The 21,435-nt window shown below is 41.0% G+C and overlaps 2 protein-coding genes across 3 annotated transcripts; one reads left to right on the forward strand and one right to left on the reverse strand.

Moving 5' to 3' along the window:
* Positions 1-795: 795 nt before the first annotated feature.
* On the reverse strand, positions 796-16,905 carry gucy2f (guanylate cyclase 2F, retinal). 2 transcript variants are annotated; one of them, XM_058079967.2, is made up of 19 exons: positions 16,371-16,905; positions 15,481-16,295; positions 9,467-9,765; positions 9,052-9,406; positions 8,237-8,321; positions 8,062-8,158; positions 7,869-7,994; positions 7,712-7,792; positions 7,417-7,593; positions 5,676-5,832; positions 5,457-5,606; positions 4,700-4,848; positions 4,463-4,626; positions 4,186-4,378; positions 3,350-3,524; positions 3,175-3,273; positions 3,006-3,100; positions 1,960-2,045; positions 796-1,512 (listed from the first exon to the last, which is right to left on the reverse strand). In XM_058079967.2, exons 2-19 carry the CDS (start codon positions 16,217-16,219, stop codon positions 1,419-1,421), a joined length of 3,321 nt encoding a protein of 1,106 aa, XP_057935950.2. In that variant the 5' UTR covers positions 16,220-16,295; positions 16,371-16,905; the 3' UTR covers positions 796-1,418. The 2 variants fall into 2 exon arrangements, with proteins under 2 accessions (XP_057935950.2, XP_057935953.2); XM_058079970.2 differs by lacking the exons at positions 15,481-16,295; positions 16,371-16,905 and adding an exon at positions 10,443-10,542.
* On the forward strand, positions 10,552-13,180 carry LOC131134558 (zinc finger protein with KRAB and SCAN domains 2-like). The gene is made up of 2 exons (XM_058079974.2): positions 10,552-11,062; positions 12,751-13,180. The coding sequence occupies exons 1-2, from the start codon at positions 10,633-10,635 to the stop codon at positions 13,122-13,124; spliced, it is 804 nt and encodes a 267-aa protein (XP_057935957.2). The 5' UTR covers positions 10,552-10,632; the 3' UTR covers positions 13,125-13,180.
* Positions 16,906-21,435: the final 4,530 nt, after the last annotated feature.

Genomic DNA, 21,435 nt, shown 5'->3' on the forward strand with positions numbered 1-21,435 from the left:
TCCATAATGCACCATTTCAGAAAAAAAAGCTTGAACAGTTTGCTAGTTTTGATCCTGCTTGTTGAGTGTGAAATGTCCCAATTCTAAAATACAAAAATACATACAACCATCAATAAAGCTTAATTTTTGTGGATTTTTTTCAGTTTTTCAATGCTGAGGCAGTTTGGGGATGAATTAATATAAATGATGAAACACAATTAATGCACAATGTAATCATTCAGACTTATTTGTTGATATGATGCACACAGAGCAAGGAACAATTTGCCGCTGTGTCTCTTTCCTGCTGTGCTGTGAGGCGTTCAGGCACACTCTTAATTTGGAGTGTTAGGCGCTAATTGTTTTTTATTTTTACCCACGTACCCCATATGTCCATTGACGTACCCTTGGGCATACTCATACCCCACTTTGAGAACCACTGGTATGGGCTATGTCTGTCTGCCTTCCTGTCCCTGCCGCCTCTCCCTGTCCTTTCTCTGCTATGTGATACAGCAGAATAATAATATTTGACACAAAATATAATAGTCAAATATTTTTCATAGGCTGCGTTTAGCTGACCTGCCGATCTCCCTGTCCTTTTTCTGAGGCAGTGGAAACACACGCTCACCAACAATTGTTTGATAATTGAGGATAATGAGGATAAGCGGCATAGAAAAAAGATTGATTTCGTTGCTCTCAGCTGAAAAAAAGTTTTCATGCCCCCCTGCCCCCCAAAAAAACAAAAACAAACAAACAAACCCCCAAAACAACTTTTGATTCATACAGTGATTTTTGGTATTACAGTACATGTAGACAGGATTACAAAATACATTTATTAAAGTTTCACATAAATGAAGAATAAATTACATAGCATTTTTTCACATGTTTCTATTTATTATAATTGTAATTATTATATATTTTTATTAGATTTTTTATGTATTATGATGATTGATTTTAAATATATTTTATTATTTATGTATAATTTTTTTTTTTACAATTCCAAAGCCTCCTAAGCTTGAATTTCCTGTGTTGTTAATGTTCAAAGCCCTGCAGGGAAATAAAAGTGTCCATCACTATGTAGAAAAAGTATGTCCATCTTTCGGGGTTATTGATGTGCATTCAATATGCAGCCAGCTCTATAAGTAATAGTCCCTTATTATGAGCATTCAAAGCTAACACAAACCAGTGCATTGCCTCTTGACGCGGGTGAGCCTTGTTCTCATTTGGGCGACCACTCAGTGGCCAGTGAGCGCAGCGAGCAGCGAATGATTGCGATGGGTGCATGAGCGAAGATCGGTCATTGTCGCCTCATTACATTAGCACCGTTATGTTCTGCTGTGTTGGCTGCAGGCAGATTAGCCAGCGGATGGTCAATCCTCTTAAAAGGAGTCCGTGTTAAGCCACGGAGGCGAGATAGAAGCTGCTCTCTTTCTTTCTTTCTCTCAAATCTTTCCTCCTTTTTGCTTGTCCACTTGCCTGTTGGCCTTGCGGAAGAGGCTCTTGATCTCATCCGTCACCATCTCCTGCCAGTTGACCCTGATGAAGGCAGGGAGAGCTTTAAATGGTGTGGATGCCCTAATTATCCACACAGTACACGACCAATAGAAAAGCATGCCACAAGAACACAGGGCTTTCCCCCGATCTCCTTACAGGGAGGGTGCACGGGTTGATAAGATCAAGAGATTATTGGGACTAGCAGATCACAAGCCGAGATTGAGACATCATCATCACAACACACAAGCACAACACCAGCTGCCATGCAAGGTCTCGCTCGGCCGCTCTACCTCAAGCCTTTTTCTTGTAAGCGGCTATGTCTTCAGGGCTCAGGCCGTGACTGTCTTTCCTGGGAGTTCAGAGTGCATCAGTGGCCAAAAAAAGTCACAGCCACAGTGGCCTTTATCAGCTTTCATCGGGGGGGGTTCAAACATGTATCGGTTGTCGTGATCCGTACTCAGCTTCAAGGCAAGGTAATATGCATCTTACCCTGGTTTGATCTCTGGTGGTTTTGGTAAAGGCTTTGCAAAGTCAGTCTTCCCCACGAGCCAGTAAGTCTCTTCGATGCCCTTCCCCTGGTCATGCGAAACAAAACAAACATGAATAGACAACTAATTCGCCCCCTATTATAATTTTAGAATTTAAATTTAGTAAATTAAATTATGAAATTCAATAAAATTGACTATTTATAAGCCGGTACTTTTATCTCACACTTTGAACCCTGCGTCTTGTACAGTAATGTGGCTAATTAATGGCTAAAAACTACATTTCCCATGATGTTTAGAGTCCAGCTTCAGGAAGAAGCAACATGGATGAGTGAAGTGCAAGATAACATCGAGTCTTATGCCAGTAACACCAGTTTGAACTGAAGGAAAATGATACCTTATGCTAAATGGATAATTTGCCTCGCAACAACAAACAGAGAGAGAGCGAGCGGGGCCGACAAAGTGTGTGATGAAGAAATTATGAGGCTGACAAGCTTAGTGGTTAATTAATGACTTTAGTGGTAGGCCACTGTTGAACTAGCTATGTCACACGCACTGTTCAGTTTATAAAAACGTATTTATTTAGTCAAAAGTTTAAAAACCAAGTGCACTCAAAAATCCAGAAATTACCGTATGTTTTATTTTATTAATTCATTTTTTTTATTTTCAAAAATAATTATTTAGGTTTTTAATTTTTTTCAAGATTTTTTTTACATTTATTTGTTAAATTTTTTTATACATTAGAAGAATGGTGAAATTATTTTCTAACAGCATTAAGTGGCCCTCAAGCTTCAACAAATGTGCAAAAACAGCTAGATGAGCCCTCCCTGTGTATAAGCACACCACTTCACAAAAGGACAGCTTTGCTAGAAATAACAGGCTTCACTACACATCTTAAAATAAAAGCAAAACCAAAGAAAGAAGCAATGAAATGGACGCTGTCACCATCCGCTGCCGCATTATACCGCTCCTCTTTCTCCCTACCCACATCCAAACTCACATTGGCATGTCTGTATCTTATCATTGGTCCTACAGACTGTGTACACTTACCTTCAGCTCGGTCTTGCCCCTGACTTCTATTTTATAACCTTCATGGAGAGAACGGAGGATCTTCACCGTGCTCAAATTCACATGGATTCTATAAGCTAAGAGAAGACAGTAGCCGGTTTAAGATACAGTATGAATAAAGAACAAATAGAGATGTCCAAAATAAACGCACGCAGCCCGGTGGATTCCATTCTCGAGGCAGTGTTGACGGTGTCTCCAAACAGGCAGTAGCGCGGCATGGTCAGGCCCACCACGCCGGCAACGCAAGACCCTGGGAAGGCACACCGAACAGTTCACGATGCTCTTTCGTCTTGGCTAATGCATACCAGCAGTTCGCCATGACACACCTGAGTGGATCCCGATCCGTATCTTGACAGGAACGTCTGGCATGTGGCGCATACGGAAGGTTCCCACTGAGCTGAGGATGTTCAGAGACATGTTGGCGATTTCGGCCGCGTGCTTGTTGCCGTTTCTCTTCGGCAAGCCGGACGCCACCATGTAAGCGTCACCGATGGTCTCCACCTGGATAACATCCATAAATGGTCTTAACCTGCATGCTCTCCTCGTAGTTGTGTAGCTTTACTTCCTCCCACATGCCAAAAACATGCACGTTAGGCTAATTAGAGACTCTATATTGTCTATAGGTGTGAATGTAAATGTGAATGCTTGTTTGTCTCTCAGATGCATTTTTCTACGTACACATATATCATTTAATGTTATTACTGGGGACAAGTGGTTAGCGTCTCACAGCTAGGAGACCCGGGTTCAATCCCACCTTCAGCTATCTCTGTGTGGAGTTTGCATGTTCTCCCCATGCATGCTAGGTTAATTGGCGACTCCAAATTGTCCATAGGTATGAATGTGAGTGTGAATGGTTGTTTGTCTATATGTGCCCTGTGATTGGCTGGCCACCAGTCCAGGGTGTACCCCGCCTCTCGCCCGAAGACAGCTGGGATCGGCTCCAGCACCCCCACCCCCACCGCGACCCTCGTGAGGATCAGCGGTAGAAAATTAATGAATGAATGAATCAGGAGGTTGCCTACAGCCACAGCGATTAATACCAACTTTTTTAAAGTGATGTAAATGAGATACTCTGGCGTTTGTTTGCTCCACACCGGGGACTATATGAGATTAAGTGGAGCGTTTATCGTAAATAAAATGGTCTTGACTTATAAAACCCAACCTTGTAGACATCATGGTTGCAGAGCACCGCGTCAAACAACGTGTAGAGGTCATTGAGAAGGTCGACCACCTCGATGGGGTCGCTGAGCGAAGAGATGGTGGTGAAACCCACAATGTCGCTGAAGTAGATGGTCACCTGGTCGAAGAACTCTGGCTCTACCGTGGCACCTGTCTTTAGAGCTTCCGCCACAGAGCTGAAAAGACACAGGAGAACCATCAATTGACTTTGAACATCTGGGATGGGTTGACTGTAGCCGAGAGTGTGTAGGTCGACTGACGGGGGAAGCATCTCGGAAAGCAGCTTTTCTGTCCTCTGTTTCTCCACCTCCAACTCCTCTGTTCGCTCTCGGATGAGGTCCTCCAGGTTGGAGCTGTACTGCTCCAGCATCCTCAGCATGGAGTCGATGATGTTGGTCTTCTTACCCTTGTTGATGATCTTGAACTACATGGGGAAAAAAAAGTGCTCAGAATAAAGATACTAAGAGTGACAGTGCACTTCTTAAATATGAGCAAACCCTATCAAAGATCTCATCAAAGTTGGGTCTTCGGTCCGGCAGTTCGCTCCAGCACTGTTTCATCAGCTGGATGCACTCCAGTGGGGCTTGGTCCGGGGCCACAGTGGGCCGGCACATTGGGGGGGGCTTCATCACCTTTCGAATGATCTCTAACAACACAAAGGAGAGGCGCATTCATTTCAGCAATAAGAATGTTAACAAATTAACAAAGTACACTACCACTCAAAAGTTTGGGATCATTTGCAAATTACTTTGCTTTACAGCAACTTACTTTACAGGCAGAACTCTTATCAAATGCACTTCTGCACCTTTTGGAACTTTTATATGGCTTAAAGCTGCTCTAAAAGTGACATCTATTAGTGTGCAGTTGCATCATCACCTCTTTTTGCCTCTCAAAAAAATGTAAAAGACAGGACGTCTTTGGGAAAAGGCGTTCAGATTATAAAAATGTATAAATCTATCTTTGGTATTGGTGAAATAATATTATACATAATTATTTTTTAACTACTTGTTGCTGGCAGAGGAAATTGTTGTGAAAATCTGTTGTGTTACTAACGTCAATACAAAATTAGCAGAGGCCAGTAATGCCAAACAGCAGAAAAAGGACAGGAAGTCAAACACACACGCCAATAAAAGGCGCTAAAAACATTATGAGCTTAATTGTCAACACTATCTTGTCTTCTTTTCATCATTGCACCATCCTCCGGAGTTCTTCCCCACTTGCCCACTACATAAAATATCCAGTACCAGTCCATACCCTCAGGCGGCAGGCCCAGCATGCAGTAAGGTGGGCCTCTAACCACCACCTCTTGCAGGATAATGGAAAAGCTGTACACGTCCCCTTTGTAGGTGCCTTTACGGGAGCTTGCGAGGTCCCGAAGGAACTCTGGAGCGGTCCAGAAGAGGTCTGAGTGGAGCATGAGAATCAAGATAGGAGCTTTGTGTGTGCACACTAAGCATGATATGACATTGTTACCTTCAGGTGGAGGTTGTTCTACAGGAGCTTTCTGAGACTCCAGCAACTCATTGAAACCGTAGTCTGTGATTTTGAGCACGAAGCGCCCATCCACCACACAGTTACGAGATTTTAGTCGGCCATGTGGGAAATCCCTGTGATGGAGGTATTTCATCCCCTGGAAGCACAGCAGCAAAGAAACACCGTGGAAACCAGAGTTGTGTGTCACCATTATGAATTCTGCTGTGCTTATATTCACATTTTTGTTGGTCTTAGCTAAGCTTCAGTACATACCGGTAAGGATGATTTCTCTGTGTACTAAACTGCATTTTTTTTTACAAGGACTCTGCTGCCTCTCACAGCAGCTAAAGGACAGTGAGAGTTGGCAGAAACAAGGTTGTCAGACAGTCATATTATGCTAATTCTACTTCTAGTTGATCATATTTTAGCTCTGAAATACACAATAGACATAACTACGTGAAATACAGCGTCCAAAAGGTCAGACAAAACGTACAAAAACCGAGGCTATTTTCCCCACTATGAAATCTTGTGAATCCAATTCATACAGATTCAATACTTATAGTGAGTAATTATAATTTTAGAGGCAGAACAATGCAAAATAACAAAAAATAACAATAACAAAACATTTATTGTTGATTGGGACTTCCCGCACATCCTGACAAGATCAAACTCTATCGTGTTTGTCACCTTTTTTAGGAAATTGCTGGTACTTGCCACTTTCTTTGGTCCCATGGCGGGTCATTAATAAATAAAAAATGAGTCCGCAATGCGTGGGGTGCTTTGTTTGGGTGCTTAATTTCACAGAAAGGTACAGTGCAGGGCAAACGGACTACAGTCGTCCCTCGCGGTTTCGAACATCGCTCCCCCGCTATATTATTATTTTGAAATTAATTAATTTTGAATCAAGTAACAAATTAATGATGACTTTTTTGTGGTTGACTAGAGCGTTTTATTATTCCACTAGCCACTAGATGTCACTAGTAACATGCACCAGACTTGTTCAGACTTGCTCGTTTTCTTATTTTCTAATAATTTGTCTTCATCAATATGAAAATCTACAAAGAAAATTACACGGGCTACTGTTGTGGCCGTCCTCCAGCTAAAACTCAACTCTGAATCCCTGCCGTCACTTCCTGTCCACATATCTGGCAGACAAATATTGAAACACACACTAGCATGAGTCTTAATTAGGTCTTAAATGGCTTATTTTCTCTGATTATATCTGCTATATACGGTAATATGAGTGTAAAGCTGACTATAGGGGTGTTATTTTATGTTTAGAGGTCTCTAATGAAGAAGGTAGTTTCTTACATAAAACATTGTACAAAAATCGAGGCGGTGTACAAAATTCGAGGTAAGATTTTTGCATGGATTAAACAAATCGTATTAAAACTGGGGACGCCTAACCAAAATTCACCACTATATAAATTCATCACACTGGAAACAGCTCTCATAAATAGTTTCATATGTTTCCTTGCTCACAAATTTGTATAAATGAATGTGATCAATGTTGTTTATTGATTGTGAAAAGCCTCCTTTGCTTGAAGGATGGAGATAAATAAAGTTAAATAGGAAGTTTATCTCAGTATTGAAGTAGAGCTTTGCTGTTTTGCCAAAACAATGCAGGGGCATTTTGTCAAAAAGACTGATGTGAGCAGCAACAACTCCTTGCACGCACACTCTGATGAGGTGCGTCACTTATTAGAAGACAGCGTGGGCGGCACCCAGGCATGTACTGTACCTTGATGAGGTCAAGCACAAGTGAGGACTTGAACATCCAGTCTAATTTCACATCTTCGTTCCTCAGCAGGTCCTGGAGACTCCCCCTGGAGCAGTGCTCCGTCACCACAGCAAACATGGAGCTCTCGGTGAAAAAGCCCAGGAAGGGATTGACGTTCTCGTTTCTCAAGTCCTTCATCTAAGACGCAGATTAGCAATGTTTTGGATTTTTATGACCCGGGAAGTCCTCCAGCGAGACATATAGTATTATATCAATTTGACTGTGATTTGTATAGACATTACATGCTCAAGCTAACCTTGGTGAAAATCTTTGTACTGCTCTGCTTCACCTCCTTGAAGTGGCCATCGTCAAACTTTTTTAGCCATACCCAGTCACCCTGCGGCAGGAAAGGTTACATCTTACAACATTGTCGTGTTATCATGTTAAGATGACCTCCCGAATGATGGCCCAACCTCAAAAACGGCAACGTTGGTGGTCTCGTGAGTCGCTGTCTGCATGCTGTGCGCTGAGTGTGAGGGGTCGGCGGATTTGTCCTCGACAGCACTTCTAGACTCGCTCAGGTCTTCTAAGGTGATTTTCTGTGGAGAAATGAAACACATGATGATTACCTAAAGCCGTACACTGGCCGACAACATGACAGCTGACCTTCTTGCTAAGCTGAGGGTTGATGAATGTAAGATCCTCTAAAGTCAGCAGGATCCGATTCGGACCTTTCACCAGCTGGATTTGTTGGAGTCTCCTCCTGGGGGTGAGATCCGCAAAAAGATAATGAAATCAACCAACGACAGCACACCTTACCCCAACACATAATGGCGTATACCTAATGTAAAGACCAATGGCGAGCCCTGTTAAAGCCAGAGCGAAGATGACGGAAAACACAGCCATAATGTAGGTGAGCTCCACACCTGTGGGTGAAAACAACACGATGGGTATGATGCGCTAAAGAAACACACACTCACTGGGCTCAGTATTAGCCACTTCTGTACAATGTTGACCAACACAGCTGATAAAAGACAGGGAGGGTCGGCAGGAGCAAGGAGTCAGACATGCTACGCAAATACTATGAAAAGATACTGGGATGCTGGGATAAGTCAAAATAGTCTCAACTAGTCTATTGCAGGGGTTCCCAAAGTACAGCCAGGAGGCCATTTGTGGCCCGCTGTATTTCTTTTATTGGCCCACTGTACGTTCCAGAAATATAATTAAACAAGAAAACATTTTAAAAAACTATGTAATGTTATGAGAAACAAACAAACCAACAAATAAAGTTGGGATTTAATTAGAGTACCAAAAAAATTGTTATATTATAAGAATAAAATCAAAATATTGTGGGGAAAAAAGATATAATTACAAGAAGATAATTTACCAGAAGAAAGTTGAAATAGTTCGAGAAGTCTAAAAAATCCTCAGCAGAAATAAATAAATAAAAAACTGCTGCAATTTAATGAGAAAAAAAATCATTTTTTTTCAGTTAAAAAAAGCACAATTTCATCAAAATAAACATATATATATATATATATATATATATATATATATATATATATATATATATATATATAGGACTAAGCTAATAATATTAAAACTTGGGAGTTCAGAACATTCTACTTAAAAAGAAAAGTCCCAAAAGGCCCCTACCTCCTGTGCAGAGAGCGCTTTGAACAAACCAGCAACTGGAATCCGATGGCGGAGGAGACTCTCCCGGAAAATGGATGGACTTCCCGGCAAAGCGAAGCCGCCCGGACATAAGATCCACCACATATGTCGGATAGAGCTGACTCCCGACGTTATCGGTGTCCAAGATGACGTAACTGGTTTTGATTTCACCCGCATTGTCCACCTGTACCTTCTGGTTGAAGCCACTGAAGGTTATGTTCTTTGTATAGAAGGCCAGGTTTGAGCCCGACAGACGCATGCCGGCTCTTTTGGTCTTGTGGATGGACTTGGCCAGGAGATAAATGCTGTTGTAGATGGTCCCGAATAGCGGATTAACCTGCATTGAAAGCAGATGTCATTTTCAAGTGATAATAGTCCAGTGACTTTTTACACCCACCTTATCAGAGGCAATACTTAGCGTCAATGCCCCGCTTTTCTTAGCAGCAGTCAAGGCCTCAGTGAAGGACACAGGGTCTGAGGCGATGGTGATGGTGAGAACGGCATCATAGGCCTCCTTCAGTCGGCTGTTGTTTTGCAGGGGGAAGTAGGGGGCGCTGTAGGGCAAACTGTAGTGCAGCGTGTCGTAGGGCATGAAAACGTACTTCCCGGAGGTCATGCCCATTTGCTGCGCCTTGAGGAGGAAAGCGGCCTGTGGCTCTCCTCCAAGAAGGACAGAGTGCATGCACATGACGATGGCTGGAACATAAAATATTGTTTTAGTGCCGTGAGGATACAGCGGCTTTACATAATATTTATGAGGACTATGCACTAATTATTGCAGCTTCTTTAAGCCAACTCTAGTTCAACAAAACACATTTTTAATGAGCCAAGGCCTATCAATATACAGTATAATGTAAGACATTCTCATTATCTGGCAAGTGGTCACAGCCCTTTTGACAGCAACATTTTTTGGACAACACTGTTTCAGTCATTTTTTTTTATTTTTCACATTTTTCAATTTTCACTATGTTTGTATTTTTTCTTATCTTATTCATAAAACATTTGGCTAAGAAGATTGTGTCAAATCTTTTCTACATACTGAAAAAAAATCATTAGATAGACATTTAAAGAGAAAGTATTATGTTATTATGTCAGATTTATCCATTTACATTGTTTGTTTTTGTTCCACTTAATGTTTTACATTCTTATTTCTTCCGTGTGCCAATAAAAACAAGCCCCTGATTGCATGTGTGCCCCCTCCCGAGTTCCTATTTTAGCCACTCTATTTCAGTACAGTAGCTAGCGGTATTCATTCATTCATTCATTCATTCATTTTCTACCGCTTTTTCTTCATGTGCTCAGCTAATGAAGTATATACCTCTTTATCACTCTGTCTTTGCCGTATTAATTATATGAAAAACACTCATACTTACATTGTAAAGTGTACAAACTGTTAAGGTGTATGTTGTTTCCAATATAATAAGATTTTTGCCACAATTCTCCCACACGCGCTGGAAGTGACGTACGCGGAAGTAACACAGCCGGAAATGATGTGCGCGGTGAATTTTGGGTAAACAAGCAACAGCGGAGAGGTATATATATATATAAAAAACAAGCTGTAAAATGTCCCGTGGCCAAACATGGAGTTGCGAGGAGACTCAGGCACTTATTACCGTATGGTCAGATGACTATATCGCACAGTTGCTTGCGACTACCCACAAGAATATTCACGTTTTTAATTTGTTCAGCGAAAAGATGGCGGCGTGGGGATTCAATCGAACGGCGCAACAGTGTCGCATCAAGGTGAAAAAACTGCGACAGCATTACATAAAGGTCCGTGACTCCATGCGGAATAATGGTTGTTCGGGGGACGAGAAGGAGAAGTTCCCCTGGTACGATCAACTTGACGAAATACTCGGGACAAGACCTCTCAGCAGCTCGAAGCATGAGTCTTTACAAGATGATGTCCCTATCGGTGCCCCTATCACTGCTATTAAAACAGAGCCAGATGATCTGTCACAGTCCTCCGTTAGTCGGGATTGGTGCAAAAGTGGTAAGTTCTTAATGTTGACATGTCCAAAATGTTGCTATGCTAATGTTTACACATGCGCATGTATCACATTTCAGAGCAAGCAACCCTGACTTCCAATGTATGCAAACGCTCATGTTATGTGTTTTTTCTACCAATTCCGCTTCTCCCTCGATCATTTTTTAAGTGCTCCTACATTGTGGTCTACCAGGTGTTTTCATAATGAGGTTAGTATAATTTTAAGGTGTGTTCACACTTGCAAAATATACTTGATGGTCAGTTTTGGTCTGGTTTGAGTTCGCACTGGTGTTATTGTCAGTGGACCAAGTAATGCAACCTGATTCTCAGTGGGGTTCAGGACAGGACTTTGCGGTAGTCAATATATTTGTGCCCCATCAACCCTGGGATTGTCATCTTGCAATATGCCAGTGCCACCACGTAATATTTAAAAAAAACATTGATGATGCATGGTCATTCACTACAATACATTCAGGTAGTTAGTTCTTAGTTAAATCCTGGTGGTGCCCTTTTTTTTTGACTGGAAATAATTTTCTTTATTTTTCTCGAGGTGCTGCATCTCCACCTCCCACTTTTCGTTTGAAGGTCAAAGTGTTTGGTTCACAATTTTCCATACAAATGTGACTGCTGCCGGGTAATCATTAAAAATAACTTCCAGCTATTATTGACCTTTATGTAAGAAGACCAGGGACGTCACTAGGTTCTGAGGACAGTGGGTGGCTTAGCCCCTTGGAGATGCACAGGACATGAATTAATGTAGTGGACATTAAAAAAAATCCAAAATATCCAAAAAACAAATGATGAACAAGACACTGGATATAACTTTCCCAATTGATTTAGGCCACCATTAAATTTCCACAAGTACACACAATCTACACTGCAAAACCGCTGCTCAAGCTCTGCAACCATTTTGTCCAGTGGACAGCGATCAATTATATAATGATCATTATTATATTATTAATTAGCCTATTATTATTACTATCATTATTCTTCTGATTATTATTAGCCTGCTTTTGCCCTATTACATGAAATTTGTCAGAGATTTAAAAAAAAAATCAATACAAAATATCAAATTATTTAGAGGGTGTTAAGAACATTTCAGGGGGCTAATGCCCCCCAAAATAGGCCTAATGACGCCACTGAAGAAGACTACAGTGAAGTCGTCCCTCGCTACATCACGGTTTGAACATTGCGGCCTCATTACCCTGATGAGGTATGGCATCACATTAGCTTACCACTGATTGCAGTCAGTCATGGCATATCTGACATGGCTGTAGTGGGAAAAAAAGTTCTCCCATTTCGTGTGGAAGTGGTACATTTTTGGATTCGTACTTTGTCCTTCTTTCCCACTCCGTTTTGAAACCTTTCAAGTTTCTAATAAACAAATTGGAGGCTAACTAGTTAATTTAGTAGCATGCTATGTTTAAAGCGGCATCCATCCCTGCAGCCCTGCAACCTTCGAATAACAGTTGAGAAAATTGTTGTAAACAGAGTCATAGGAGTGTAAAAGTGACTGTATATATTTTATATATAATATATATATTTTCTGGAGGGCTGTGACTAATCTCTAAATATGTCAGTAACACTGATGTCTCCTGCAGACCCGTTGCGAGGGTCAACAGGTAGCAGCAAACACTGCATATGTACCAGTTGAACGTAGCAATGGTTTACATTCTCATACTGTGTGTCAACAGGGTCCAGTGAAATTCACCTCGCAGACGAGAGCACAACCAGCTCAGCTCAGAGCTCCGAGAGCCCCAGACCCGAGCGAGAAACAAACACTTTTCGCTGTACAGTACCCGGTGGCCCAAACAAGAAAAGAAAAAGCAGGGTTCATCGTTTTGACATTTTTTTGGAAAGTTACATGCAGCAGAAGCAGCAAATGGATGAGGCCGACCGAAAACGAAGGGACGAGGAGAGGGCGGCGTTTGAAAAGTTTATGAGAATGCAGCAAGAGGCAGATGAGCGGCGGTTTAAAGCCATGCAGGAACAGCAGCAAGTCAACAACCAACTGTTGTTGCAAATGATGGGGATACTGGATCAAGTTGTAAAGCATTTAAAAAAATGAAGGGACTTTTTTTTGTTGGTTGATCATGTAATAAACGGCTGATCAAAAAAAAAAAACTGTACATTCCTGTGTTTTTCTACTTTGAACCAGTCCGTATGCTTGATAACCATTTTTTGTGATTAACAGGCAATCAAGGCATTTTTACATTAACATTTGGTGTTGCGCCATTGATTCTGTAGTGAATAAATTAGCACCAATGTACAGTTACACCTGCCAACTCTAGGGGGAGCCCTAGGGCAGTGGGACATATAACAGACTTAAATCATATGATGTGGGCGGCCACTTTGATATTGTTATATAGATTTTTTTATTTAAAAAAAATGCTTTAAAAGGTTATCTATATTCACTGAAAGAATTGTGTTATTATTGTTATCAACATTTCACCTTTTTCTCTTTATGTTGTGCCTTTTTGCTATGTTTTTACACATATATGCCGTTTTATTTTTTGGTTAATTTTAATTTGTACAATGTGCCATGGACCAATAACAAAACGAACACACTATAGACATGCCTGCTCTAAACTATAAGACTATTTCCCCAACATTTACAGAAAAATGTACTCAAAGTTGCACAAACCAAGCTTTGTACATTGTGCTCATTTTTGTGTTTTTTTTTTTGCAATAGAACAGCCGATAAGTGGGAGAAGGTGAAGAAAGCGGCCTCGCATTCAAGGCAGTCACTTATTTATATTGTGCTTAACTTCTTTTTCCACTTCTATGACACCTAAGAATGTAAAAAAAAGTCAGATGTTTGAGGTAAAATGAAGAATGAGCATTGTTGTATTTTAGTGGTGGTTAGCTTCTTTTTCTGCTTCTATGTCATGAAATGTTAATTTGAAACATTGCCGTACTGTTAATAAATGTTTATAATGTCAACAGATGATTTGTGTTTGCATTATTTTTCATGGGTAAAAAAAATGAAATACAGCAGTTGCATGGTTTTCAATGAAAATTACTTCTAATTCTGACTTTCGTTATCGTATGGCCAGCAGTGTACCTATAGCATATCATTCCTTGAAATAGAGTGCCCAAACAAAGCATTCGTGTGTTCTTTATAGGGATGGGGGATAGGGATAGGGATTTATAGGATTAATTGATGAGATTGATTGATTATTCTATTAATTGACAACTATTTTGTTATTTGATTAATCATTTGAAAAATTTAAATATTCTCAGATTTCAGCCTTTCAAATGTGAACAGGTTTTAATTTCCTTTGTCATCCATGATAACAGACATTTTATTTTTGTGTTTTTTGGCAAAACAATATATTCTTATATTCATCAGCTTTGACTTTGAAAACAGCAATCAACATTTTTGCGTCTTTTCTGATATGTTGCGAATCAAATCAATAAATGGTTGGTTTGTATCGATTTGATCAGTCCAGGGCCTGACAGATTACTTCATTAACCTCATCAGATTAATCGACTATGAAAATAACTTTTAGTTCTTGTAGAGTTGGGACACTATTAGGGAGGCAACGATTATCTTAATAATTAGAGTACCTCTATTACATAAAATATTCAATGGTTTTTTTTGTCTACTTTGAAAAATCACTGGCATCACCAACACGTATAAGTCACCCACAATGTCAATTTAAGAAATAAAATGCTTGATTAGCTAAAACAATTAAACTAATTGGTCATTCATTATTTAGTTAAATGTGTGTTTTTTCTTGTAAATCTATTATTGCACTTTAACCAAGCAAAAATATGTTTTTTTCAATTACTTGATTAATCGCCAACAATTTTGGTAGAATATTCGATGACCGAAATATTTAATAGCTGCAGCCCTGGACACCACAGACAGATTCCTACCACGGAATCTTTAAATCATTCTTATTATATGTATGGAGGTGGTGGAGGTGGCTTGTAAAGCTACACTGACATATTTTGTATAACTTGAAAGTCAGAGCCCTCCAGCCCTACAAGCTGTGCTAGCTGTACGCTATAAGCTGAGTGTGACCAACCACAGCGAAGTAGGCGTTCCCGGAGGCGGGCCGTGGGTGGAATAAAAACAGACCGTTTTGAAAATCCAAGGAAATACAGCTGCAATAGGTGCATATTCTGGAAGATCTAGAAAGCTTTCTGTGCGTGTTATTGTGTGTAGCTGCTCTATAGGAGTCCACAACTCACAACTACCTTCTATGGACGTTTACAGTAAAGTGAGCAAATAAAGAAAAGGCAATATTCTTATATTACAACAACAATAGTCTTCAATGCATTGCTGTTGTACTACAATAAAATGTTTTTTGGATTTGTATTATTTCTAATTGGCCATAATTATATATTTTTCTACATTTAAGTTTTTGTCAGACAAATGAATGGCGGAATCTGAGGTCGGAGGTCGGTTCACTCACCTCTTATCTCGCCAGCATCTTGGATCTGCCTGAGTGTGCTCTCAACTTGAGTCTCATTTATTCCCACAGACGTAACCAGAGCGACAGGAAGCCCGTTTTTCCTCATAGCGGCGGCCACTCTCGCCGCTGTGTCCATCCAGATGTCTTCATTGGAGGAGACCACCACAATGTTAGCCCACCGGAAGTGCTTCAGCACGGTGAACAGCACCTCGGAGGGAAATGGCACTGTCCTAGAAAAAGTCGGGTATCCGGTGATGCGGTCCAGCTCAAAGTTGACACATCCATGGGAGAAGATGGCTCTGTCCCAGTTCTTGGCAAGAAGCGCTGCGGCGGTACAGTATCCGGGATTTGTGGGTCCCACAAACGCATCCGCCATATTCTCGTAATAAATGAATGACGTGAGAGCTTTGGATGTTTCACAAGGCTCCTGCAGGATGATGAAGTCCATTTCCAGGCCTAGATTCAACGTCAGGTCTTCATTGATCCTGCTTATTGCGAGCCTGGCGGCAGCAGCAGGCAACGTCCTGTAGTACACAGAGTCGCAGTTCCACGGCCCCAGGACCCCAACTTTGAATATTAAACAGCGGATACAGCAAGGGAATGTCAACACTCCGAGAAGGATCCATATTATAAAGTTAAAAGGTGGCGTCAGTACAGTTTGCCTGCTTTTAAAGACGGGCACACATGGATGGATGGACTCCCATGGAGGCCCTCTCAGATTGGGAGGGAAATGCTGCATTGTTCTTGCTGGCAATGTGAGGTAGTGACAGCTTAGGTTCTTAGGTGCAGGATCATTTCAGTTCGGATGGTGGCATCTATAAAGCACACACAAATCTTAGGAATCTACTGCTAGGAAATTAATGGTAAAAAAAAACAAATGAAAGACTCACGTCATCCGGACAGCTCCATCATCCAACGTGTCACCTAACCATCCTCAAAACCTGATCGAGGCACAGTGTGGTTCCCGGGAGCCACTGTGGTGCGAACACAGCTTAGTCATAGTGTTTGGATGTCAGGCTGAAAATGACAGGTGAGAGACGGGGGCTCGTTTGGAGACAACTTCAGCACCCTGGAGAGCTACTTACGCCCTGCAGCCAGCGACCTGCTTTGCTCCTTTAACAGCTCTGTACACCAGCGGCAAGTAAACACCTCTGCTCTTCTAACATCATCTTAATAAAAACATTGCATTCAAATTCAATTGAAATTGAAAAGCAGCACTGAAATGTATCCTATGATGAACATTGGAGGAAGCATATCAACCACAAGCTCATTCAGTGAAAGCCTCCAAAGTGACCGCGGAGCCAAAACGTAGGTGTTACTCGCTAATCCATTTTCAGCAAGGCGAGATGTAAGAGGATTGACAGCAGGCCTTGAGAGGAGTCCAAAAGCCTTGTTATGGTGCAGCAGGGGAGCCAACAAAAACCCTTAACACCATTTAACCTGCATATGCAGAGCCGGTCCTTCCCAAAGTGGCACCCCCTTGTACGTATATAACAATATGCACAACTATGGACAAAAACAGGAAGAACTGAATCAATGTGAACTTTACCCTTTTAAGAGTTGGTAATGGTAATGGTTTTATTTCATTTGAGCATGCATCAGATTCCAATTGAGTGCATCATATAATCAGTTCACAGTTCCACATGTCCAAAAGGAGTAGGAAGAAGCAAAGCTTATTAAATCCTACCCTTCCATCTGGCACTTTTACAGTCAGTAATTGTTACATTTGTTCACTTCCTGCTTTCCTAATATAATTCAAGTTTTTTTCTCCATAGTAATCGTAATTTTGTTCATAGCAATAACGACTTCATTACATTGAAGGTGAATTTTTTTCCACCTACTTTTTTGGCACCCCTGGAGGCCACAGCACACTTAGAATCCTTAACCAATAATAACTATGACTACATATAACTATAAAAGGTCATTAAAAAATACTAGAATATAACAAACATAATGACCGATATAACTTAATTATATAATTATTAGGGAGGCGGCACGGTGGTCTTGGGGTTAGCGCGCAGACCTCACAGCTAGGAGACCAGGGTTCAATCCCACCCTCGGGCATCTCTGTGTGGAGTTTGCATGTTCTCCCCGTGCATGCAATGGTTGAATGGTTGTTTGTCTATATGTGCCCTGTGATTGGCTGGCGACCAGTCTAGGGTGTACCCCGCCTTACGCCCACGACCCTCGTGAGGAAAAGCGGTAGAAAATGAATGAATGAATGAATTATTAGGGATGACCAGTCCAAAAACAGCAAGGGTAGGCTCCAACAGCACAACAACCCGCGATCCTCGTGAGGATAAGCGGTAGAAAATGAATGAATTATTAGGGATTTCGATATTGGCTTTCTTACTGAAAAACAATATGCCGATATTGTCCAACACTCAATTTCCGATACCAATATCAGCAGATACTGATATGTGTAACACGACATATCTCCTGTGATGTGTTGTATACAGCTTTTTAAAAATATATCGGTTTTCATGATTGGGAAAAAATCTGATACCGATATGAACTGCATTTTTATGCTGATATCGGGCCAATAATTATTGGTACCGTATGTACATTTTTTAACAAATCATGCTAGTTAACCTTGTATTATGTTAGGGGTCAATTTGACCCGTTTCAGTTTGGAAACGAAAAGTTTGTGACTTTTCCTTTGACCTTATCTGTCCTCATCTAGGGTCATTAACACAAAAACTGAAACGGGTCAAATTGACCCGTAACATAATATGTTACGGGTCAATTTGACCCGTTTCAGTTTTTGTGTTAATGACCCTAGATGAGGAAAAGTCACAAAATTTCATGAAGAAACAGAAAGGATAACCAGTACTTTGGTCAACACAAAAACTGAAACGGGTCAAATTGACCCGTAACATAATACAAGGGTTAAATAATGCCATTGCCCATTAGTACATGTCAGTCCTTTCATTCGATGTGGTCCACCAAGAGTAACTCATTCATTCATTTTCTACAGCTTATCCTCACGAGGCGGGGTCCACCCTGGACTGGTGGCCTGCCAATGACAGGGCACATATACACAAACAACCATTCACACTCACATTCATACCTATGGACAATTTGGAGTCGCCAATTAACTGAGCATGGTTTTGGAATGTGGGAGGAAGCCGGCGTACCCGGAGAAAACCCACGCATGCACGGGGAGAACATGCTAACTCCACACAGAGATGGCCGAGGGTGGAATTGAACTCGGGTCCCCTAGCTGTGAGGCTCCACTGCACAGACCCAAGAGTAACTCTCACGTCATTTTCCAGTTTCAAGAGAGTTGCATCAATTTTTGTCCCATTTTAATTGACCTTTTCATTGATGCACACTTTAATAAGGGGTGTTAACGTATTGGGTAATGGGTCAATACAATAAGCCTTCAAGATTATGTGGTTTGCAATTGGAAAGCTGAGGTGCAGTCAAAACCTGCTTATTCCTTACTCTAGATAACTGTACAATGATAACCTAAATGATGACTTCAATAGTGGCATAAAATCTTGCACTCATTGAAATGTATGTTAGTGATGACAATTGCAATGCATGGACACCACATGATTTTTAAGTCATTCGGCCCCGTTACTGTGGGATATCTTCTTGCTTTGCGGGCTGGCATGAAGCAAAACAGAAGACGTTCAAGTCTCAAACACACGTTCATGCAATCACAATGGTGCATTATATCGGTACGTTACAATCCCGGCATTGGACATGCAGACAACCAGGATAAAAGGTATGTAGGCTGCTTACTAATGAAACATTTTCTCATAATCTGACCATACTAACTACGTAATATTTTTTCAACCTGGATTATTGGATTCGATTCCACACTCGGGCATCTCTGTGTGGACTGCATGTTCTCCCTGTGCTGCGTGGGTTTTCTCCGGTTACCCCGGTTTCCTCCCACATTTCAAAAACATGCTAGGCTAATTAGCGACTCCAAATTGTCAATAAGTATGAATATGAGTGTGAATGGTTGTTTGTCTATATGTGCCCTGTGATTGGCTGGCCACCAGCTACCAGACAGCTGGGATAGGCTCCAGCATGCCTACGACCCTCATGAGGATAAGCGGTATAGAAAAATGATGAATGGATGGGGCATCTCCTGTCGTTTCTGTATTTGTGTGTGTGCTACATCTGCAATTATGTTGGATAAATGGACATAAAGGTTTTAATGCTTTCAATATGAAGAAATATACAACTGTTAAAAATTGCAGGCTAAATAATGAGTGGTGGGGAGTAGTTGTCCAGTTCTGACCATAAATTAGGCTTTGAGTTTTGGCCCCCTTTGTGGTCAAGTCGGCCACCTCGTTATGGTGCATTATATAACCTCCTGAAACTTCACCCGAAAGCCAAATACCTCTAACATTGAGTGAGTAGTGTTTAAAGTGTATGCATATTTTGCATTGGTAAACAGCCTTCAGCTTTACTGCAGGAGACACCTGAACCATGCTTTAATTGCCCTTACACGCCAGCAGAGCAGCAGGTCGTGCAGGTAAATGAAATTGAACCTCAACGGTGGAGTGGAGTGTAATTAAAGATAACGAAGGGCTCTCTCTGCGTCTCCAATCCCCTCGAGGTGAGCTGCCTATTTGACTGCGTCAGTCATTTCGGGGAGGCTTTTGAGAAGAGAGCACAAGGGTTGCTCCACACAACCACGGTGCCATTTTGAAACAATGGCTCTGTTAAAACACATGCACAAGGTCACCAAAACCTAAGCCTTATCGTGCATCCCTTCTGTCTCCCTTTTGTCATACTGCCTCTTTTGTTATAAAGCACATTGCCACATGTGTGAATTACTATCTGAAGACATTTTCAAAGCACTCGGACATATTCTGCATGGCGCCGCAAAGTGATTCCACCTTTGTTGACCCATATCCCACGTAAGCTCATGAGCCTCTTAAATGTAACACCTTGACACCGCTGCATTCATCCAGGAATAGAGGATAGAAATGATGACTCAGCGCCTAGCAGGCAGTGAACACACCACATTTCATGGCTGAGGCAGGTTACACACATCTCTATGAGAAATGAGAAAAGATTCGGATATTTGTAAATCCACGTTAACTTGAAGGCAGAGGTACAAGACGTTGCAGAGTACTGTACACTATACCGAGTCTCAATATTTACTTCTCTGTACTTTATTTACTTTTCACTTTCTGAGCAAATATTGCAAAGTAATTGCTGATTGAAGCTTGAAAGTTAAGAAACTATATAATATCCTGCATTATATTATAGTTCATTATTGTTGTTTTCCATGTGTTTTAACTTGTTGAAGTTATACTTGTAAAGGTGTTGGTGATACGTACAGTATGTCTTGTATATTCACCTGACACACTATGGCCTTTAAGTGCCCCCCCCCCCCCAAAAAATAGAAATTGGATCTGAAACATAAAAAATATAAATTTTACATTTTCCTACATATGGAAAGTTATGGCCCACCCTGTACGCATGTATGTATGTTAATAAATAAAAAATATATATTAACCAGTTGAAAACTTTTAAGAATTTACATTTTGTATTGTTGGATCTTAAAAAACTTCAAAGTATAATCTATCTCAACTAAAAACTCTCTACCTCTGGACATACTGCATTGAATAATTTAGCGTGTATTTAATTTATGGCGCCTTCTTGTGGCCTAAAATGAAAGTTGCCTAAGAAAACTTCGAAGACAATGGGCCAACCCCGGAAATACAGTCTAATACTTCCAAAATAAAATGTTCTAGCGTTGGTCACTTCAGCTGCGCTCAAATTACAATTTATTTAGGGACACATTGGCGATCTAAAACACATCGCAAGATTCAAGTAACCGATAATTGTTCATATTATGCAATAGTCGTTAGCAGGTTTGTACACAAACGAGTTGAAGGTTTACAAGTGCAAAATGTGTTTCCTTTTAATTTATTTTGAAATGTACGAGCGGAAGTGCGCATGTTTCCAACCCATGGCCTGTGG

This window comes from Doryrhamphus excisus, linkage group LG8 (genome assembly GCF_037039965.1).
Source record: "Doryrhamphus excisus strain RoL-2023G ecotype Guam linkage group LG8, RoL_Dexc_Guam_v1.1, whole genome shotgun sequence".
Taxonomy (NCBI): domain Eukaryota; kingdom Metazoa; phylum Chordata; class Actinopteri; order Syngnathiformes; family Syngnathidae; genus Doryrhamphus; species Doryrhamphus excisus.

Bases quoted from the DNA above. Each gene is read 5' to 3' on its own strand.
- LOC131134558 (XM_058079974.2), top strand. From the start codon at position 10,633: ATGTCCCGTGGCCAAACATGGAGTTGCGAGGAGACTCAGGCACTTATT. The intron at 11,063-12,750 runs GTAAGTTCTTAA...GTGTGTCAACAG, and splicing joins TCGGGATTGGTGCAAAAGTG to GGTCCAGTGAAATTCACCTC.
- gucy2f (XM_058079967.2), bottom strand. From the start codon at position 16,219: ATGCAGCATTTCCCTCCCAATCTGAGAGGGCCTCCATGGGAGTCCATC. The intron at 7,594-7,711 runs GTTAGCTTGAGC...TCTGCGTCTTAG, and splicing joins GTACAAAGATTTTCACCAAG to ATGAAGGACTTGAGAAACGA. The intron at 3,274-3,349 runs GTGTGTCATGGC...GTGCCTTCCCAG, and splicing joins ACGGATCGGGATCCACTCAG to GGTCTTGCGTTGCCGGCGTG.